Source organism: Necator americanus, chromosome II (genome assembly GCF_031761385.1).
Source record: "Necator americanus strain Aroian chromosome II, whole genome shotgun sequence".
NCBI classification, from domain to species: Eukaryota; Metazoa; Nematoda; class Chromadorea; order Rhabditida; family Ancylostomatidae; genus Necator; species Necator americanus.
Window position 1 is genome coordinate 41,298,220 of NC_087372.1, and position 20,571 is coordinate 41,318,790.

Sequence of the window (20,571 nt, forward strand, 5' to 3'; positions counted from 1 at the left end):
GCACTGATGCGATGTACCTAATCACGAATTCATAAGCGACAAAAGGGAAATGTCCTCCTCGATTCTAATCAGTATCAGTAGCGAGGGAGGGGTTTTTATAGCAGAAAAAGAAATGATGAAACGTTTGACAAACAAATTGTAAGCATAAGCACAGATAAGATATGTTAATAAAAAACGATGTGAATACGCAATGAAACGATAGAGGACGAACAAACGAAAATCGCACAAAGACTGAAAAAAAGCTTAGTTAGGATCGGAAAAGTAGTTTTAAAAAGTCAAAAAATTGGAAAAATATGATAGTGTCTGCAATTATACAGGAAAAATCTGTAACAGGGAGAGGTGAAACGTTCCTTGTAGTATCGATACCTGGTCAAAAAAGCACAAAAACGGGAAAAATCATCATTTTTGGATCAATGCGACTTATACGTGTCGACGGAAGAAAGCGACACAGATAAGAGGCAGGCGGGAAAAAGAAAAAAACTCGGAAAATTTTCATTTATACATAGTTTCTATAAAAGGAAATTCTTGACATGATGTTATTCTCAGGATGTAATCTCTTGAATCTTTCGGTAGGCATTAATCGCTCCTATTTGAACAACCATGTAATGAATTTCATGCTCTCATAACACTAGGTGGAAAATAAAAAGTTCTCAGCGCTTTTTCGCTTTATTTCGACGATAGAATTAACATGGTTAGGACTAACCGACACGGATCAAATAGGTGGCGTTCGAAAGTTTTGTTGATTTTGATGGCAGTTTCAAAATTCCGCAATTGAAGATTTCCTAGTCCTTAGTAGCAAAAGTCCTGGGTACCTCATTTTCACAAGCTTCTCTTGAGCCCAGTTTTGTGCCATCAAGAAAAAAAGAGATGCTTTAAATGGTGATAGTCGCCTGGTGCCAGGACTGGACTGGAAGGTTGGTGCGGCAGAACCACCTATCCTGGCTTTCAAAGCGTCTGACGTCCCGTTAAAGTTGTGAGCGGCCTGGTATTACCTTGATGGAACCAAATACCTTTCCGATTGGCGAATTCTGGCCGCTTCTGGTCAATCGCCCGCTTCAAGGTCAAATGTTGACAGCAGAGATTCGAACTGAGTGTTTTGTCCGATGGGAAGAGCTCAGAATGGATGATTCCCTCCAGCTCCCACCTAACTCACAGCAAAACCTTCTTGGCTGTTAATCCAGGCTTGACGATCGTTTGGGCCAGCTCGCCGCGATAGAACCACAATTCTTTTTGGGTTTTGTTCTCGTATGTGGTCTGTGTTTGATCGGCGGTCACCATTCGCATCAATGATGGGTCGATTTCGTTAAATTTCAGCAGAGAATCGCAGGCATCAATTCGATCCAAAAGGTTCTTTTGCGTCAATCCGTGTTGCACACATACATCGATCTTCTTCATGAGAAAAGGGTTTAAACAGTTTTCTGGCTAATTTTGAGCCCTCGACAATAGAAGACGGGTCCGATTTGACGATTTCCGTGACTTTATCGACAAACACTTTTCCGACGATTGACCTACCAGAGCGTATCTCATCTTCGACGTCCATATTACCGGAACGGAATCGGTTGATCCACAGGTTTGTTGTTGTTTTCGATACTTTTCATCTTAATCGTAATGGTGCTGAACAATTTATCGAATCCTCTCCTTCTTTGCCTCCATTATGGAACGCTGCGACATACAACTGACTCCATCGAACGTAAGACTGATAAGGGACATTTTTTGAAGCGTTTCTAGCGAAAACACTCAGAACCTTTTACTACTCTCTAATATCTAAAATAGAGAGGATGTGGCGCAGTCGGTTAGAGGTCCCTTGTATGGTCGAAACCGCCCTAGTGCAAACAAAGCCTTTCGTCCTGCCGAGGTCGATAAATTGTTAGCAGGCTTGTCTGGAACCATAAAGACACTGACTTGATGATCGGCTGGCCCCCGCAGGTCATTGTATAGGCCAAGACGCGTTCCAAAATCTCAACGATTACGATTTGCACTAAAACGCGTTGGCGCATCCCAAGTGGATTGATACGTCAGTGACTTTTATCCGTTTATTTAATATCTCACACCTGTTCATAGTATGTTTCGCAGTGATAGTGATTTTGTTGTTGTTTAAGTGATGTTTCGCAGTGATTTCGCGACTGATATTCTGCGTTGCTGATTTTATCCAAGAACTGTTCAGTACAGAAACTGCCTATAGCACTTTTTTTAGAAACACCTATATTCCTCATAGTCTATCCAATGTCTCTCTCATGACAACTGTAAAATTTTGAGACTCTTCCTCAATCTGAGAATTTTAAGCGGGATTTCGGGAAATGGTTTGCAAATACTGGATGTTTACAGTCAAAAATCCGCTATGCCTGTTTATGTTTGAAGTGCGTTTACAACGAAATTTTAATTTGCTCTTTCCGTGACCTTTCAGCGACAAAAAAGGTTCTGCGGTGAATTTTTCATGTCTCATGCGTTTCTTGGGAAATTTGCCGTGTTTTTCATCTCTGCTCTTTTCTCCTCAACTTTATTTTTAGAAATTCATACCACGTTAAATTTCTTAAGCATCAGCACGTTCTAGATAGTTTTCGAACTTTTTCTCGAACAAGTTACTTCCCCATGACTCATTGAAATGTTTTAATTTTTTGGAGTGTTCGTACATTCTTGTTTACAATTGTACTCGACATTACACAGTACACTATTCAAATTTACTTTCTTAAGTAAGCATTATGCACCCAATACAGATGTTTTCTTTTCCTACATATGCTCCTTTCCGTTCGTATGTTTAAAATGTTGTTCGTGGTTTAAAAATTCAAAAGTAGATTGGTAGCAGTATTCTCGATTTCAAAAAAAAAGTAACAAATGAAGACGTAAGATACTTAAGATAAGATATGTAGAATAAGATAAGATAAAATATGAGAAAATCCACTGTTATTCTACATATCGTGACCCATCAGAACATTAATCAGACAACGTGAGTTTACGCTACGAGGTCTTGAGCTGCGAATGATATATAGTCCAAATGATCTTATCCAAAAAATCCAAATGGACCGCCTCCAAATCCTCCAAATCCATACGGACGATATCCGTAGCCACCTCCAAAGGGACCTCCAAAGCCGCCTCCAAATGGACCTCCAAAGCCGAATCCTCTTCCATAATAACCCCAAGGGCCTCCGCCGCCCCAACCGCCATAGCCCCACCCTCGTTTCACACGAGGTAGTGGGTCACTGAAATTGCTGATAACAAAAATGGTACTAACGATGACAAGAGTTGTCAGAAACCCAACAAACCTCGTTGAAGCAACAGGACTCTGAGTAGAAGGCACGACTTCAGAAAAAGCTGCTAACAAGCTTAACAAAAGACAGAGAGTGTGCCGTTTCATACCTAAAAAATCTTGGAAATGTTCGGAGATTTCTCGTAAGGTCAACAATTTTCTTGAAAAAATTTTCCTTTTTATGAGCATCACAAATCTGTTCGAAAGGTGTCACGTTTTCAATTTTTGCGTATTACTTTCTCGGTACTTTCTTACTGTCACTTTCTTTCTTTCTCCATTTTCTCTAAATCATTGAAAACAATTTTGAAAACTCTCTCTAGGTTTCGAAGTTTATAGTATTAGTACAGTGCAGCAAGCTACAGAACATGCAAACATACAGTCACAAAAAAACTACTTTTGTTGCTGTAAAAACCCTAATAGGTCACCGTTCCGAGAAATTTTTATGGTTTTTTCTGCAGATTCCAAAAAGTTCAAAGAGTTTGACAAGCGGTCTGAGGCCAGTGCACAGATGCAAACCGTAGAACTTCAAAGGTTGCATCCTTCAAAATTGACGATATTGGGATCTCTGTGGGACAACTAAGAGTTCAGGTTGTAGATTATGAACATGACAGTGACCCCACGATAGCCCTCTAAGCGGCACCTTAGAACTCTTGTACACGATCCGGTACCGTCACTAGTCTGTTCGTTAGTTACACTTGAATAGGATGCTGAAGGAACATAATTGATTTTCGACTGCTCGCTCGTGAACGCGACGCGAGTGGTGGCTCGATCTAATGTAGCCTGCAATAACCAAGATCGCTTCGCAAACCGTTTTTCAGGACGATTAGAGGGAAATGAGCATGGCCACCCTCATACTCGTAATCCAAAATCCGATATTGTCCCACAGAGACCTTAACATCATCAATTTTGTGATACTTTGAGACAGGCAACCATGCATTGAGCCGAAGTACGACGATAAATGGTTTCGTAAACTAGGGGGAAAATATCAAGAAGGGCATTTCGGCAAAAGGGTCATTTAACAATTAACTGACAAACCGTGAACGAAATGTCCGTAACCACGGCATCATTGTATAGTTGCTGTGAAATTCACCAAGGCCACACATTTTCAAAGAGGTTTGAAATTCCAGTTTTATTGTCGTGCGAGTTGTTTTTACAAAGAAAATTGTACAACACATTACAAATCCAGCTTTTCTTGAACCCCTGTGACAAATCTTTTGTTTTATTCCAGAGAAGGAATGCAATCTTTGCATCAGATGGCCTAAAAAGAGTGGCATTTTTCCCTTTCATTATGCCTCTATGAAACAAATCTTACTTGTTTCAAGATGAAAGTTATAAATTATGAAACAATGAAACGGATATAAACAGACGAACCAAACCAGACTTCAGACCGTGAACTGTTTCAGATCAAGTAGAACGGGAAATTGCTCAAGATATCCTAAAACTTGAAGGTAGTTCTTGCTTTTATATCAACGCATCTTCAGGTCACAATGTACTTTGTGTTTGTTACCTTCTTATTCGTACTACGGTGTTTGTACTCATAACTCGGGCAAGTTTGAAGTAATTTCTGTTCGATTCAAGATTAAATAGTGTAGTATTCGCCAAATTAAAAATCTTTGAACATCATGTGAGGCACTAGACTGTCCTTGGTGGCAAAGTGATGGTGGTGCTTGAAAAGTACACTTAAAACACTTTCACAGAATAGCCGTCACCTTGAGATATTTCTCACAGATTGCTCAAATTTTGTGGAGGTTTAGGATACAAATATTTGTTTCCATGCATCCGTATGCAGTTTTTCACTGCAGGTTGTGTAGTCCGATCAGAACAGCCTGAATTTTCGTGCATTTCCGTAAGCGACTGGGCTTATCTTATTATTTTATTATTTTATCATTTTATTTTGATATTAAAATCTTTCAACCTTTATTTTTTTTGGTATATTTATTCACTTTTAATGGCTTCTAGAAAACATGTGCATGCGTTAAGAACATGAGGACACAGCTTACACAGAGCTCTTTGTCATAAAAGAATTCAAGTGGAATTTGTCATTTCGAAATTTTTTTTTCAGCAAACCGCTAAAGTTGGTATGCTCAGAAAGACTTTAAAATAGTGTCGGCCACACGACGGACGTCCTTATCCTTGAATAAGTATGGAACTTGCATTGCGATTCCTTGTGGTGATGTGAGGATACTACGTAGATCGGCACCTGAGTCGTTTTATGAAAACAATGGAGAGTTATGTACAGGGATTTTTCTTAGGAAACAATGACTGGCAGTTTCTACCCAAGGTCTCACCATCGAATCCTACTGCAATCACTGTTTTCCATTCTTTTGTCACGAATAGCCTTGGTAATGTCTTCGGTTTCTTCCTTAACAGTGAAACTATCACAGGAGGCAACCACTCAACTTCATGAGGGGTCTTAATCACTTCATGAGGGGTCTTAATCAAGGTGTCTGTATCAACACTCACTGGTTAATTGTTGTAGTTACTACGACCGAACTGTTCATTGTGCTGTTTTCCCGGTAACGGGCCTCGCCCTCCAACCATCACCATGATGGATCAGCGGAACGAAATTTGTGGGAAAGACCGTATAAGGGAAATATGGTCACATGCATTAGAAATCTGTTATTTCTGGTACTTGTATTTGCAACTTCTGTTCTCTGCTGTTTACTACTCGAACGTCCAATGCAAGCGGAAAAATAAGCAGCAGAACCTATGTGTAGTACTAACAGTACTTCGAAGTCTTTCTGTTCAACTTTTAATATAAGTAGAATTAGAGGTTCCTTCCTACGAAGTTCAAGTTTGAGTAAGCCAGTGAGTGTTGATACAGACACCTTGATTAAGACCCCTCGTGAATCCATCCTGATATCTCATCTAGTAGATCCCATCCTCAGCTCTTAGTTAAGTTGCTCATTCAACTCTCAGTGGTTATTTTTCATTGGATCGTTCTGAACTTGGAGAAAAAGGATCTCATTAAGGGATTTCTCATCCTCTGTATCCGTGGCGTGACCTAACAATCCACCATAAATTGCCTAAAAAGCCATATTTGCTTTATAGAGCTGAACCTGAGTTATGCTTGCTTCTTTCTTTTTTTTGTTTTTCCGTTTATAGCATATCTGTGGTGTTTTTGAAAAGATTCTATGAAACACTCTAGGATTTGGCGATTGCAAGGCGATTGGCCACGTCCGCGAATAGCTTGCGATAGTCGTGTTGCGACGAGCAACGAAGAAAAATTGTGGGAAGGACAATGAACATTAACGGAACTCACTGCGCCGACAAAAACACCAAGCAATTAGCGCGTCCTTTCAAATCCTTGAAGAGGTTTATGTATTCGATAGCTCTGAAATAATGAGTGTTTGCAAGCGCAGTTATGGAGGGAAATTTTTAAACAGCTTTAAATTTTAAACATTTTCAAGTTAATCGAACTCACTGCGCAGTATTGGAGTGTTCGTTAGTGTTTCGAAGTTGTGTAGCGGGTGTCAAATGTTTCGAAAACTCTTCATAGGTTACAGCCATTCTGTCGAGTGCCGAATTAATATTGATTGGTAACACGGGGACGTAGCCATAGGTCGCAATACCCGCAGTCGACACTTCCGTTCCTTCGAAGAAACGATGTGCGAGAAATTTTATAAAACGAATCTCCTAAACATCCTATATCAGCGGAGAAAATAACTAAATTAATCACAAATGAGCACAGTACATGGATGTCGTTGCTACAAATTCGAATTGTTTTGCCGGGAAAATCTGGTCCTAAGTCCCATGATTAGGCTGCACCTATTTACAACCGCACGCATTAGCGGCAATTTGTTGCTCCAACGAAAAAAACTACATTGGAGACCACACGCTCAGCGTTTAGGAGAGCTTCAAGAAAGAGAAGAAAAGGCTTCTTCTAGGATACGGTGAATTAGTTCTTTTTCACGCTGCCTGAATTTATGCGGAGTGCAAAAATTCAAAAAAATGAAATTGAAGTCTTTTTTGTCCACGGTACCTAGATTGTTGATTCAGTGTATCAAAGGCCCTGACACCTATTCATTTGTTCTCGAAGACTACTAACCGGAATAACAACAACAATGGCAGTAAGAAAACAGCAATCTCATATTTTTATTGATCTCACCAGTATGCTACAAAAAAATAGAGAAATTAGTTCTCTCTCAAAGTCAAGCTTTTCTAGTATTATGAACTTGACCCCAATTGACATTCAGGTCACCTGCAGAATTTCTAAAATTTATGGCAAGATTAGGGGGTTTATGATTTTATCCAGTAGAGCCAGAGAGGATCGACGTTTCTGTTTCGCATCTCTTTGGGACCCTGCATACGTAACGGACGAACCGACGAAAGGACCTTCATCGATAATTAATCTTTGAAATGCTCCAACGCGTTCGACTTCAATTCAGAAATTGTTGAGATTTATGAACGCGTGCGGGGCCTGAACGACTCGAGAATCGCAGGACGAGCGCAATAGTTCTCGTATGTAGATCTGGATAAATCGTATGTAGATCTGGATAAATCGTATGTAGATCTGGATTGCTATGTTTTATGTGAGGATCAAGCAGAGTTTTGAACGTGAAGTAGGTGACGATCAATGAGTATTTACAAGTAATGAGTATTTACAAGCGCAGTTATGGAGGGAAATTTTTAAAGAGCTAATTAATCGAACTGACTGCGCAGTATTGGAGCGTCAAACTTATCTGAGCATATGCGCTCTCATTCTTCCCGTAACTGAAGAGGTCTGCAACGAGAAGACAATGAATATTGTCCTTTATTGGCACTGAAAATCGGGAATACAAATTATATCCATCGTGATTCCAAAAATGAACGTTTCCACTGGGAAGTTCCCTTTTAGGATTTTCTAGGCACTCACCTACATCCCTGTTCTTTGGCGATTTTCCTGCAAGTGACTCGGATGTAACAAAGAACAGTGCAAGGATTATGATTTTTAAAACTGCATCCATCTTCCTGGAATATATTTTCTGTCTAGTCCACTAAATTCTTTGTGCATAATCTTTATGATTTCATTCCTTCGCAAATCACGACATCAGAAACGTTGAGAAGTGGATGCGGTAGGATTCGAGCAGACCATATCTCTTCACCGTTTCTATGCAATGTAGCAGTTCAATTTAGTCTGAACATTACAGTTACTTGTAGCAAATTACTTTGTTCTACAACTATTGCTAGAAACTGGCTTCTTAGATTAGCCTTCCATTCGGACATATACGCTTTTCCTCCAAAATTTTTCCTACTTATCTGCGATGTAGTAAGAGAAGTCGCCAAAATGTTTTTTGAAAAGAATAATCTAAGTCAAAGCGGCTCCCGGTCACATTTGCATATTTCAACCTGTCGATGGTTCATCTAGATCAATTTCTTAACAGTTCATTGATTGCCCCTAAAGAACAGAGTCACCTTCGGTGAAGCAATCAGCTAAAATTCGAAATTCATACGTAGTGATTTGAAATGTTCTGGTGTTCTAATATTCATTTACCGGACAAGAAGATTTGCAAAACGGTCTTAGCGCTGCCTTTTCCGCCAGAACTTCTGCAGAAACATGAAAGAAGTTGAGTCTCTCTAAAAGGGTACCTCGTTCAATATAAATAATATATTCGTAATTATAATTGAATAACTATATATAATTATATATAATTGAATATACGTAGTAAATGTATGTAACAGAGGCGAATAAAGCGAAACAAAAACCTACCGAGGCAAACAAGCACGAGGTTTTCGGTCCGATGATTTAGACTTCCACTTTATCAGGAACCATCATTTTTTCACTGTCAGAAAAAAGTTCATTCTCTGATAATATTTCAAAGACACATCAATGTGTCATCAATAATTACATAATTTTTGTCTTCGGTAATAAAATGATGGTATAACACCTTCTTTTTTCACGTTTTTGAGTATTCTCGGTTTCAGATAAAATATGCAGCGTTGAGGCAAGAAAAATCTCAGACGAAACTTCAATTCCCGAACTCATGATCCGACACTACACTGCGTAGTTTGGTAAACTGCATGCAACGTTATTGAAAGTTGGACGAAATGAGAAACCTGCGAAAGATTTACAAATTTCGAATTTGCAAGAAAAAAGTCAGACGATAATGTAAATCCTTCCTTGGCGAGTTCCCATGAACTTTCTACTCACAAATCCTGTAGTTCAAACTTTTAATATTCTAAATCGGGATAGAGTGCCGAACTTAAATTGTGGGACCGGATGCGAACGGCAGAAGATCTCGAACATGTATAATTTTACTGAAGCGCTTTGTTGTTTATTGTTGCTGTTTCTTTTTTTTTTTTGGTGCGGCGACCATGAGGAAACGGTTAATTCAGATTTAGGTTACTTACGCATTTGAACAATTATTTATTTTATTCATTAGCAATTTTCTGAGCACTTTAGCATTTTCCATGATGATCCCCACAATCCCCAATCTGGGCAGAAAACCTGTAAAGGAGCGAAAGAGTCGACCTCAGTGGTAGTAAGATTAGGAGCATAGTATATCTACAATGAAGTTCTATGAATGTTACAATCCCAAAAAAGCTTTGAGAATTCCGTGATTTCATTCGAAATTCTTTAAGCCAATGAAAATTCTTTCGAATCTATTGTCTAACGCTTTCTAAGCACGTATTGATTCTTCACATTGGCAGTTATGTTCTTAAAAATTATGTCACCAACATTTCCTGGAGGCTGCGAGAGGTCGGCTACGCGTGCCGCTTGCGCAGATTTGTTCAAAAAAAAAGTTCAACTATTTTAAAAATCTCATATTTCAGCTAATTAAATGAAAAATGAGCGGGTGTGGCGTAGTCGGTTAGAGGTCCGTTGTAGCCACACGGTTGAGGGTTCGTAACCGCCCTACCGCAAACAAAGCCTTTCGTCCTGCCGAGGTCGATAAATTGTTAGCAGGCTTGTCTGGAAGGATAAAGACACTGGCTTGATCACCGGCTGGCCCCCGCAGGTTATTGTGTAGGCCAACACGCGTTCCAAAACCTCAACGATTACGAATTCCAGTAAGACGTCAGTGACTTTATCCTTTATCCTTTTTTTGAATGAAAAATAGTTAAGCCCAGTTTTTTTTTTATCTTAGAGAAACAGATACATATAAAACTGATAAATCTATCACTGATTCTCGATCAAAACCCTTCTAGGACGTCTTCAACCACCATGTCCACATGTTTTCTCGTAAAGGATTCTGGGATCATCAGTGAAGTTCCCTGTGGCCATTCTACGATATCGCTCAGGTTGTTGTCTGAAAACTTCTCCTCTTCAGTATAACTATGGTTCTTTACAAAATTCATTCAATTAATAAATAATTTTTTCTTCAAATGGCATTAACGACAGCGCAGATAGTGTCTTACCATCAAATCCCACAGCAACGATTCTCTTCCATTCTGGATTCAGAATCAACCTTGGCAGTCCATAGGTGTTCTTTCTGAAAACGGTCAGAAGCAACTGAATTGAGCAGATTGTTGATTTCTTTCGCCTAGCAGTTACATAAAATAGTTCAGTAACAAACACAAAATCAAGCAGTTCCAAAACTACTCTCTTTTTCAATTTAAATGTCTTCCTTGCACACTGAAGTCTTATAGAGAAATTTTGAAAACTAAGAACAGAGCATTAGAATTGGCTACGAATGATCAGTCATAAATCGTATATAAAAACGTAATCGCATACTACAAGTACGTATGGAATGCAGTTCTGGTACTGCAAGCAGCACAGTAAACTAATAGTCTAGTGTGCAATTCATCAAAAATTAATACACCATCTTATCGCCTCGAGGCTGATCCATAGTTTCCATGATCATTTCGGCTGCTTCTTCTATTTATAAACGCACATGCAGGGTGGCAGAGTATAAGTATAATACAAGAACTTGCCACTTGGTAATTATGGACTAGTGAATCGATTCACAACGTTGATTTGCTGTGAGGTTATTTTACAAAAGTAGTGATAGTGCGGCTGCTGCTCAAAGGGAATTCTAACGTCAATACAGTCTGGTCACCCTGGTGGTTTCTTTTTTAAGAGCTGAACGAGTCTTCTCGAAATTCTTAAACCATATTTTAATACCGTTGCCAGTTGGAACAAGGGCATGATGTCCTAGATTGTAATGACGTCAAAATTTCGATTGAGTCGCACCATCATATTTTTGTGAAATGACTTCACAGCAAATGCACGTTATGAATAGATCCATTGATCTATGATTAATAAATGCCAAGTAGTTGCGTACTGAAGCATTCCACACCCACCTGTCTCCTAATTCTTCAGGCCTACCACCACTATGTTCGAAATTCCGCTTTTCCTTGTTTAACTCTGGCTACCGCTATCAAATCTCGTCTCAAAACGATTCATATGTTTTTCGACTGCTGCGCAAGATAAAACCGATCGAGATAAGCTTCGATCTCTTCCTTAAATGCCTGAAAATCAACTCACCGTGCCGAAAAGAATACTAAGCAATTAGCCCGACCATTCAAATTCTTGAAGTGTTTGATGTCGTAAATGGCTCTGAAGAAAAGAAAAAGATGGCGATATTCACGAAATCAAGATATAGACTTACTCTTGTGTGTTTGAATGCTCGACGTTGTCTCCGATCCTGGCACTTTGTTCAAGATTTTTAGAGAACTTTTCGTGTGAAACAGCCATGTTGTTGAGCGCAGAATTAAGATTGATGCGTGTCTCAGGAACGAATCCATAAACGGCAATACCAGCTGTCGATGCTTCTGTGAGTTGGAACAAACGGAGGCTGATCTCATTTATGAGTTGCTTTTCCTGAATTCCTGATAAAAATTAGAAATTCTAACGTTTACACGAACTAAGACTACATGAATTTGAGGATCTGGTAATAATATGCCAAGATTCGGCTTTCACTCGTTGCTTTGAGTAACGTCTTAGTAGATAATAAATTCCTCTCTCGATATAAGGTTGATCGCCACCCTCGGCTCCAATTCACTTCAGTATCATCCAGACTTATTAGAGAATCAGGCTGTTCTGTTCCCATCGCACAAATACGTAATATACTGACCAACCTTTTTACATCTACATGAAGAAGAATGAAAACCAGAAGGCGGAGAGAAGTGCGCTATAGAGTATACACAGAGAGCTAGGCTCACCTTGACATATCTACTTTCATTCCTTCCAAAAGCGTACATATCTGCCACAAAAAGACAATGAATATTGTTCTTTAACTGCTCTAAAACTGTAAGATTGAGAAGTACAAATGCAAATATTTCATACGAGTAGAAAAACTTCTGAAATATTAAGAGACATCTAGAAGTGGAGAGGTTGTAAAGATGCAGTTGTTGGAAAGAAATCAGATACCACAGCTAATTTTTAGTAAACGTAGGTACTTTATTACTACTACAGGTTTGAGGGCTGGGTTTTCTTAACAGAAACAATAATGTGAGAAACAAATGCAAAGCTCAATACCAAATCTTAGATAGCTAGTTTATCCTTGAAAAATGTGAAGCTTTTAGTTTCTTCTTTAGTTTTTCGGCATATGATAATGCCAAAAATCTGCTAATATCACTGTTATTGACCGGCATATCTAAAAATTCCAGCAATAAAGTTTCCACCGCCGTTTTTGTAAATGGTTGGTTATTACCAACAGTAAGCAATCAGCAAGTCTTTGCGGCAAAAAGAAATCCTATGGGCTTGATCTGCAACGAAATTGCAGAAAACTGAAAATGCCGAAATTGAAGCGAGATTGAGACAAAAAAGTGCTTCATTATTATAAACATCTGGTCTCGTTTGGAGACTTCGTTTTTAGCTTTTTTATAAGGTTCGTACAAAAAAGCTGCAGCTAAAAGAACTTATGAAGGTGCTTATGAGTATAACAAATGTAGTAGTCTTAGACTCTCCGGTTGAAGAATTTAGTTCCAAGTTCGTCGTTGTCGTCGTCGGTTCTCTAGTTGTTGTCGTTGGCTCTACCGTCGTAGTCGTCGTCGGCTCTCTAGTTGTTGTCGTCGGTTCTCTAATTGTTGTCGTTGGCTCTACCGTCGTAGTCGTTGTCGGTTCTCTAGTTGTTGTCGTTGGCTCTACCGTCGTAGTCGTCGTCGGCTCTCTAGTTGTTGTCGTCGGTTCTCTAATTGTTGTCGTTGGCTCTACCGTCGTAGTCGTTGTCGGCTCTCTAGTTGTTGTCGTCGGCTCTCTAGTTGTGGTTGTAGGCTCTACCGTCGTACTCGTCGTCGGTTCTCTAGTTGTTGTCGTTGGCTCTATCGTCGTTGTTGTCGTTGGCTCTCTAGTTGTGGTTGTAGGCTCTACCGTCGTAGTCGTCGTCGGTTCTCTAGTTGTTGTCGTTGGCTCTATCGTCGTTGTTGTCGTTGGCTCTCTAGTTGTGGTTGTAGGCTCTACCGTCGTAGTCGTCGTCGGCTCTCTAGTTGTTGTCGTTGGCTCTCTAGTTGTGGTTGTAGGCTCTACCGTCGTAGTCGTCGTCGGTTCTCTAGTTGTTGTCGTTGGCTCTATCGTCGTTGTTGTCGTTGGCTCTCTAGTTGTGGTTGTAGGCTCTACCGTCGTAGTCGTCGTCGGCTCTCTAGTTGTTGTCGTTGGCTCTCTGGTTGTGGTTGTAGGCTCTACCGTCGTAGTAGTCGTCGGCTCTCTAGTTGTTGTCGTTGGCTCTATCGTCGTTGTTGTCGTCGGTTCTCTAGTTGTTGTCGTTGGCTCTACCGTCGTTGTTGTCGTTGGCTCTCTAGTTGTGGTTGTAGGCTCTACCGTCGTAGTCGTCGTCGGCTCTCTAGTTGTTGTCGTTGGCTCTATCGTCGTAGTCGTCGTCGGTTCTCTAGTTGTTGTCGTTGGCTCTACCGTCGTTGTTGTCGTTGGCTCTCCAGTTGTGGTTGTAGGCTCTACCGTCGTAGTCGTCGTCGGCTCTCTAGTTGTTGTCGTTGGCTCTCTAGTTGTGGTTGTAGGCTCTACCGTCGTAGTCGTCGTCGGTTCTCTAGTTGTTGTCGTTGGCTCTCCAGTTGTGGTTGTAGGCTCTACCGTCGTAGTCGTCGTCGGTTCTCTAGTTGTTGTCGTTGGCTCTATCGTCGTTGTTGTCGTTGGCTCTCTAGTTGTTGTCGTTGGCTCTATCGTCGTTGTTGTCGTTGGCTCTCTAGTTGTGGTTGTAGGCTCTACCGTCGTAGTCGTCGTCGGTTCTCTAGTTGTTGTCGTTGGCTCTCCAGTTGTGGTTGTAGGCTCTACCGTCGTAGTCGTCGTCGGTTCTCTAGTTGTTGTCGTTGGCTCTATCGTCGTTGTTGTCGTTGGCTCTCTAGTTGTTGTCGTTGGCTCTATCGTCGTTGTTGTCGTTGGCTCTCTAGTTGTGGTTGTAAGCTCTACCGTCGTAGTCGTCGTCGGCTCTCTAGTTGTGGTTGTAGGCTCTACCGTCGTAGTCGTCGTCGGCTCTCTAGTTGTTGTCGTTGGCTCTACCGTCGTAGTCGTCGTCGGTTCTCTAGTTGTTGTCGTTGGCTCTATCGTCGTTGTTGTCGTTGGCTCTCTAGTTGTTGTCGTTGGCTCTATCGTCGTTGTTGTCGTTGGCTCTCTAGTTGTGGTTGTAGGCTCTACCGTCGTAGTCGTCGTCGGTTCTCTAGTTGTTGTCGTTGGCTCTCCAGTTGTGGTTGTAGGCTCTACCGTCGTAGTCGTCGTCGGTTCTCTAGTTGTTGTCGTTGGCTCTATCGTCGTTGTTGTCGTTGGCTCTCTAGTTGTTGTCGTTGGCTCTATCGTCGTTGTTGTCGTTGGCTCTCTAGTTGTGGTTGTAGGCTCTACCGTCGTAGTCGTCGTCGGCTCTCTAGTTGTGGTTGTAGGCTCTACCGTCGTAGTCGTCGTCGGCTCTCTAGTTGTTGTCGTTGGCTCTACCGTCGTAGTCGTCGTCGGTTCTCTAGTTGTTGTCGTTGGCTCTATCGTCGTTGTTGTCGTTGGCTCTCTAGTTGTGGTTGTAGGCTCTACCGTCGTAGTCGTCGTCGGCTCTCTAGTTGTGGTTGTAGGCTCTACCGTCGTAGTCGTCGTCGGCTCTCTAGTTGTTGTCGTTGGCTCTACCGTCGTAGTCGTCGTCGGTTCTCTAGTTGTTGTCGTTGGCTCTATCGTCGTTGTTGTCGTTGGCTCTCTAGTTGTGGTTGTAGGCTCTACCGTCGTAGTCGTCGTCGGCTCTCTAGTTGTTGTCGTTGGCTCTACCGTCGTAGTCGTCGTCGGTTCTCTAGTTGTTGTCGTTGGCTCTATCGTCGTTGTTGTCGTTGGCTCTCTAGTTGTGGTTGTAGGCTCTACCGTCGTAGTCGTCGTTGGCTCTCTGGTTGTGGTTGTAGGCTCTACCGTCGTAGTCGTCGTCGGTTCTCTAGTTGTTGTCGTTGGCTCTCCAGTTGTGGTTGTAGGCTCTACCGTCGTAGTCGTCGTTGGCTCTCTAGTTGTGGTTGTTGGCTCTACCGTCGTAGTCGTCGTCGGTTCTCTAGTTGTTGTCGTTGGCTCTCTAGTTGTGGTTGTAAGCTCTACCGTCGTAGTCGTCGTCGGCTCTCTAGTTGTTGTCGTTGGCTCTCCAGTTGTGGTTGTAAGCTCTACCGTCGTAGTCGTCGTCGGCTCTCTAGTTGTTGTCGTTGGCTCTCTGGTTGTGGTTGTAGGCTCTACCGTCGTAGTCGTCGTCGGTTCTCTAGTTGTTGTCGTTGGCTCTCTGGTTGTGGTTGTAGGCTTTACCGTCGTAGTCGTCGTCGGTTCTCTAGTTGTTGTCGTTGGCTCTCTGGTTGTGGTTGTAGGCTCTACCGTCGTAGTCGTCGTCGGCTCTCCAGTTGTTGTCGTTGGCTCTCTGGTTGTGGTTGTAGGCTCTACCGTCGTAGTCGTCGTCGGTTCTCTAGTTGTTGTCGTTGGCTCTCTGGTTGTGGTTGTTTACCGTAGGCTCGTCGTAGTCGTCGTCGGCTCTCTAGTTGTTGTCGTTGGCTCTCTGGTTGTGGTTGTAGGCTCTACCGTCGTAGTCGTCGTCGGTTCTCTAGTTGTTGTCGTTGGCTCTCGTGTGTGTGGCTCTATCGTCGTGTCGTCGTCGGTTCTCTAGTTGTTGTCGTTGGCTCTATCGTCGTTGTTGTCGTTGGCTCTCTAGTTGTGGTTGTAGGCTCTACCGTCGTAGTCGTCGTCGGCTCTCTAGTTGTTGTCGTTGGCTCTACCGTCGTAGTCGTCGTCGACTCTCTAGTTGTTGTCGTTGGCTCTACCGTCGTAGTCGTCGTTGGCTCTCTGGTTGTGGTTGTAGGCTCTACCGTCGTAGTCGTCGTCGGTTCTCTAGTTGTTGTCGTTGGCTCTCCAGTTGTGGTTGTAGGCTCTACCGTCGTAGTCGTCGTCGGTTCTCTAGTTGTTGTCGTTGGCTCTATCGTCGTTGTTGTCGTTGGCTCTATCGTCGTTGTTGTCGTTGGCTCTCTAGTTGTGGTTGTAGGCTCTACCGTCGTAGTCGTCGTCGGTTCTCTAGTTGTTGTCGTCGGTTCTCTAGTTGTGGTTGTAGGCTCTACCGTCGTAGTCGTCGTCGGCTCTCTAGTTGTTGTCGTTGGCTCTATAGTCGTTGTCGTCGTCGGTTCTGTTGTTGTTGTCGTTGGCTCTCTAGTTGTTGTAAACTCTGCAGTCGTTGTCGTAGTTCTGGGCTCTATAGTTGTTGTACGACCTATGGTTGTCGATGTCGTAGCGTTTCCAGTCGTGTTTCCTTTGAAAGTTTCCGTTGTCCATTGAAGTGGAGATGTAGGAGTTGTAATGGTTGTGAACCTAACTGGAAGAACACTAGTAGCCGATTCAGTTAGTTTTGGGCCATTGGTATTTATAGTGGTTATTTCGGTTAAAACTACTCTTGTGTATGTAGTTGTAGAGGTAATTGCATCCTTCCACACCATTATACATGTAGAGTTTCTGTTCGTTTCCTGCGTAGTCCTTCTTATTGTTGTCGTGTTGGAATTGTCTTTCGCTTTATATATTCTCACCGTTGTGTTATTGGTAGTCTTTTCTGTAACTGTCGCATTTCCGTGACATAAAGCTAATTTATTTCCTTCGTCTCCGTCACAGATTGGGACCTCTGTTATTGTGCTCAGAGGTCCGCTGTTGGAAGTTGAATCTAAACGTCATTCATTGTTGGTAAATAATGATGATTTGGAAAGGAGATATAGTTGGATCCAAAGCGGATCCCTACACCTTCTTTATTTTATGGTGTTTCATGGTGCTCAAGAAATTAGGGATTTGATTAGCAGGTTTCGTGATCTGTTTTCTTAGCAAGAAGATTTTAAAACAATTAATCCAAGAGAAGAGGAGCGATTCCAAAAACAGAAGAAGGTGGTATTCTCAGGATAGAACCAAGAATTTTGTTGTATTACTTTGTTTTTTTCTTTTTTTTTTTTGTTAGCAACTACTCTCACGCACAAATTTTTCTCCTCGGTAGAAGTATGCTTTTGATGGAACGAAATCGAATGATGGCTGTGGTAGGACCCGCAGGAAACCCTCTGTGTAATCAATTGGCTCAAAATTTTTATGCCCTGGAAGCTTTGCAGGAAGTAGTTATTGCGGTCATTATTATTATCTATCAACTGCTGATCAGAGTTAAAGGTTTGGGAACACAAATTGAACGTATATGAGTCCGTTCTGATTCGTTTCTATTCAACTTTGATGTTTCATTTTCTTTTTTCGGCGGCACAATGCAATAATGTGCTCAATCTCTTCATAGTTGTCTCTCCTTGTTCTGATCCGGATGAAAGAAGTAGATCAAAATAAATTGGACGTTTAGTCAATGGAGACGATTATACATGTAGACAACCGCACGGAGTGTGCGATTTCTCGTGTTCGCTCTCTTTCAGCTAACTTTCCTTTTGTTTCGCGTAATTGTGAGTAAAAATCTTACACCTCTCCTCAAACAACACTACTGCTGTTCTCCTTGTCGCTAATGTTGGCTCTGTGAACTTTGGGGCTTTCTCTTTCCTCAGTGAAAACAAAAATCTCCCTTTAGGCAAGACCTTACGATGTTGTAGTCTGATTCATAATACAGGAGAGGAGAGGAGAGTTTATGAAGTTCTGCCACTTTCCATGGATATCCTTAGTTGTCACGGCAAGCTTTGAAAGTCTCTCTTCCGCTGGTTTATAGATCCCGATGTGAAGTTTTTAGGCATTCTTCTAGACTCAGTTTTAACGTTGAAATCAGCAACAATGACTTCGTGGATGCTGTACAAATCCTCTGTGGATTTTTACCAGGTTGGTATAGAAAGTTTAGACTTCTTCGTAGCTTTATGCTGAAGCGTAGGTGACAACGTTATTCATAACTGACCTTGCTGCTCAAATTTCCATCTGTATACGTTCTATTTTGGTCGCCAGTCGTTTCAAAGAGTCAGTATTCAATCCCACGCTAGTGTTGGTGAGGAAACCGCCTACGCCAACTCTTCCACTTTCGCATGTTCTTAAGAGCACTTCCTGTCCAGTCTCATTTGCGGCACGTGCGTTGTACATACAGATCCTAGTCAACCGAGTTCTTTTTTTTTCGGAAACCTAGACCGCCTGTCCAACTCCGTCTTTTTTGGCGTTACCGTGCCAAGCGGTCGTTCGAAGTCAGGTCTCTCTCCTTCCTATTCAGAGCAATGAATTCAAAACGAGAAGGACGCTACCTTATGGTCCCCGGAGTTTCAGATAAAGGGAAGACATTTGTAGCGCATTTTTGTTAGTTTGATTGGTAACCAAAATTAGATACAATTTCAATTCAATTCGCATTACTTTTCCTCTTTTGAGCAGGAGGGGAGGAAAGAATTCTGCATCCTCATCTCATGGAATAATTGTGAACCTATTTACCACTTTGTAGATTTTTCCTTTTCCCGATTGAACTGCTTTGAACGAGACTTGGCAAATTACCTCTTGCTTCATTTTCCGAAAGCGATGTGGGAAATGTGAGAACTGTGTGAAGAAGGGTTATGGCAACCAAAACCAAAACCCTGTCCATCTTACCTAAAAAGCAAGCTTTGACTTCTCGCCATACGTGTACATCCTTTCTCTTTCTGTCTTTTTTTTCCCTCTCCTTTTACTATCATTTCAAAGACCCAAGCTTCCAGTTTTTAGAATTCTTATGAAAAGACACCACAGATGTCACAGATAGCAGCTGCGCTGACACTCAGGTATAATAGCAGTGCCCACTTTCAAAATCTATTTTATAGGGCCAAGTTCGACTTTCATTGAACCTTGGCATCGTAGAGTTGAATGGAGTACTAGTTTTTGAGCAGAACCAAGATTGCATTTTATAGGGTTTGCTAATACTTCAACAACTATTCAAAGCTGCTGAACGCTGTCAGTGTTCATTTGGATATAAAAAGTATGCAACGTGAAATGAAACCATATTTACCAAAAACAACCAAAGAAAAAAAACGAGAACAAGTCTTTTACCTTCTGTATATCTCGTACACTAATCAACTTTCATAGAGCGAGATGGTGAGTCTCTCTGAAATGCGGCGACTATTGAGAAGTTGGAATATTTAGCTGTGCAAACAACAACTGCTTAATCAAATATGATTCAGTTATCAGCCAGCACCTTAAAAAAGTACAATTCGTGTCAAATATCGGTGGTGTAGTGACACTTCAGGAGTGCAAAAAACATCATTGACAGAGAATCCTTTCAAAATAAAAAAAAAGAAACTTCGAAGGTTTCAGTATCTTTGACAACAACAGCTCTCGCCGATAGTCAGATTAAAACGAGAGCCAAAATCGTTAACAACTTTTATTACTGCCAACGTTTCTATGTCGTCGCCTTCCTGATAGCGTGGAAAGTCAGATCATTTGTAATATATCCTCTCAAATGCCTCACCCAGAACAAGTCATCGTTCCCTAAGCTGCTACATCCAAAATCGAAACCAAGAGAGTCCAAACGGCTCTAGTATTAACAATGTAGACTTGTTTAGCTGTAGATGAGTTCTGGAGAGGTTTTACCATCTATTCTTAAGCTCTGCTTACTTGCTTTACCTGATTTGCAGGTCTTCTTTGCGGTTTTTGTTCTCTTCGTACATTCCAAAGTTGGTTTTCGGATCGTTAAAGCAATATATTCAACTACAGTTTTGATGTATTGCGGTATTAAGCATGTAGAGGGAGTGACGTTGTTTGTATGTACATAGAGGTTGCACCATATTCTCCCCGTAATGATCGGTTCCCACTTAAGGTTGATTTAAGGTGACGGTTAAGATGTATGCGTTGTGAGGATCTGAAAACTACGCTTCACAACTATTTCCAAGAGAAAAGGGCGCTTTCTTTCCTGTTTACTAAAATCCAATCTTGTATAATTATCTACTTACTATACAGAAACGAATACTACATAGTTTATTTTTGTTTCATTGCAAAAGTTCTACGATTGTTTAAGGTGAAATGTTTCCAATACAACATTGACTTCTTTAACATTCCCCATAGTGTTCAA

At 41.4% G+C, this 20,571-nt stretch overlaps 4 protein-coding genes across 6 annotated transcripts; all 4 read right to left on the minus strand.

Moving 5' to 3' along the window:
• Positions 1 to 1,149: 1,149 nt before the first annotated feature.
• Positions 1,150 to 1,395, minus strand: RB195_020980 (uncharacterized protein; the record flags this gene model as incomplete). The annotated part of the gene is made up of 1 exon (XM_064189572.1): positions 1,150 to 1,395. One exon carries the CDS (start codon positions 1,393 to 1,395, stop codon positions 1,150 to 1,152), a length of 246 nt encoding a protein of 81 aa, XP_064045453.1.
• Positions 1,396 to 2,998: 1,603 nt separating this feature from the next.
• RB195_020981 (uncharacterized protein) lies at positions 2,999 to 3,352 on the minus strand (the record flags this gene model as incomplete). Its single annotated transcript, XM_064189573.1, has 2 exons — positions 2,999 to 3,197; positions 3,261 to 3,352. The coding sequence occupies 2 exons, from the start codon at positions 3,350 to 3,352 to the stop codon at positions 2,999 to 3,001; spliced, it is 291 nt and encodes a 96-aa protein (XP_064045454.1).
• A 1,976-nt stretch (positions 3,353 to 5,328) lies between these two features.
• RB195_020982 (uncharacterized protein) lies at positions 5,329 to 7,436 on the minus strand (the record flags this gene model as incomplete). 2 transcript variants are annotated; one of them, XM_064189574.1, is made up of 5 exons in its annotated part: positions 5,329 to 5,444; positions 5,533 to 5,606; positions 6,507 to 6,578; positions 6,669 to 6,880; positions 7,353 to 7,436. In XM_064189574.1, the coding sequence occupies 5 exons, from the start codon at positions 7,434 to 7,436 to the stop codon at positions 5,329 to 5,331; spliced, it is 558 nt and encodes a 185-aa protein (XP_064045455.1). The 2 variants fall into 2 exon arrangements, with proteins under 2 accessions (XP_064045455.1, XP_064045456.1); XM_064189575.1 differs by lacking the exon at positions 7,353 to 7,436 and having other exon boundaries at positions 6,669 to 6,754.
• Positions 7,437 to 7,942: 506 nt separating this feature from the next.
• Positions 7,943 to 20,170, minus strand: RB195_020983 (uncharacterized protein; the record flags this gene model as incomplete). Of its 2 annotated transcripts, XM_064189577.1 has the most annotated exons (15): positions 7,943 to 8,006; positions 8,100 to 8,194; positions 8,718 to 8,800; positions 8,934 to 8,980; positions 10,365 to 10,473; positions 10,583 to 10,656; positions 11,652 to 11,723; positions 11,776 to 11,987; positions 12,329 to 12,408; positions 13,028 to 15,978; positions 16,063 to 16,217; positions 16,286 to 17,256; positions 19,029 to 19,121; positions 19,554 to 19,564; positions 20,127 to 20,170. In XM_064189577.1, the coding sequence occupies 15 exons, from the start codon at positions 20,168 to 20,170 to the stop codon at positions 7,943 to 7,945; spliced, it is 5,061 nt and encodes a 1,686-aa protein (XP_064045457.1). The 2 variants fall into 2 exon arrangements, with proteins under 2 accessions (XP_064045457.1, XP_064045458.1); XM_064189576.1 differs by lacking the exons at positions 16,063 to 16,217; positions 19,554 to 19,564; positions 20,127 to 20,170 and having other exon boundaries at positions 13,028 to 15,995; positions 16,286 to 17,065; positions 17,126 to 17,256; positions 19,029 to 19,116.
• Positions 20,171 to 20,571: the final 401 nt, after the last annotated feature.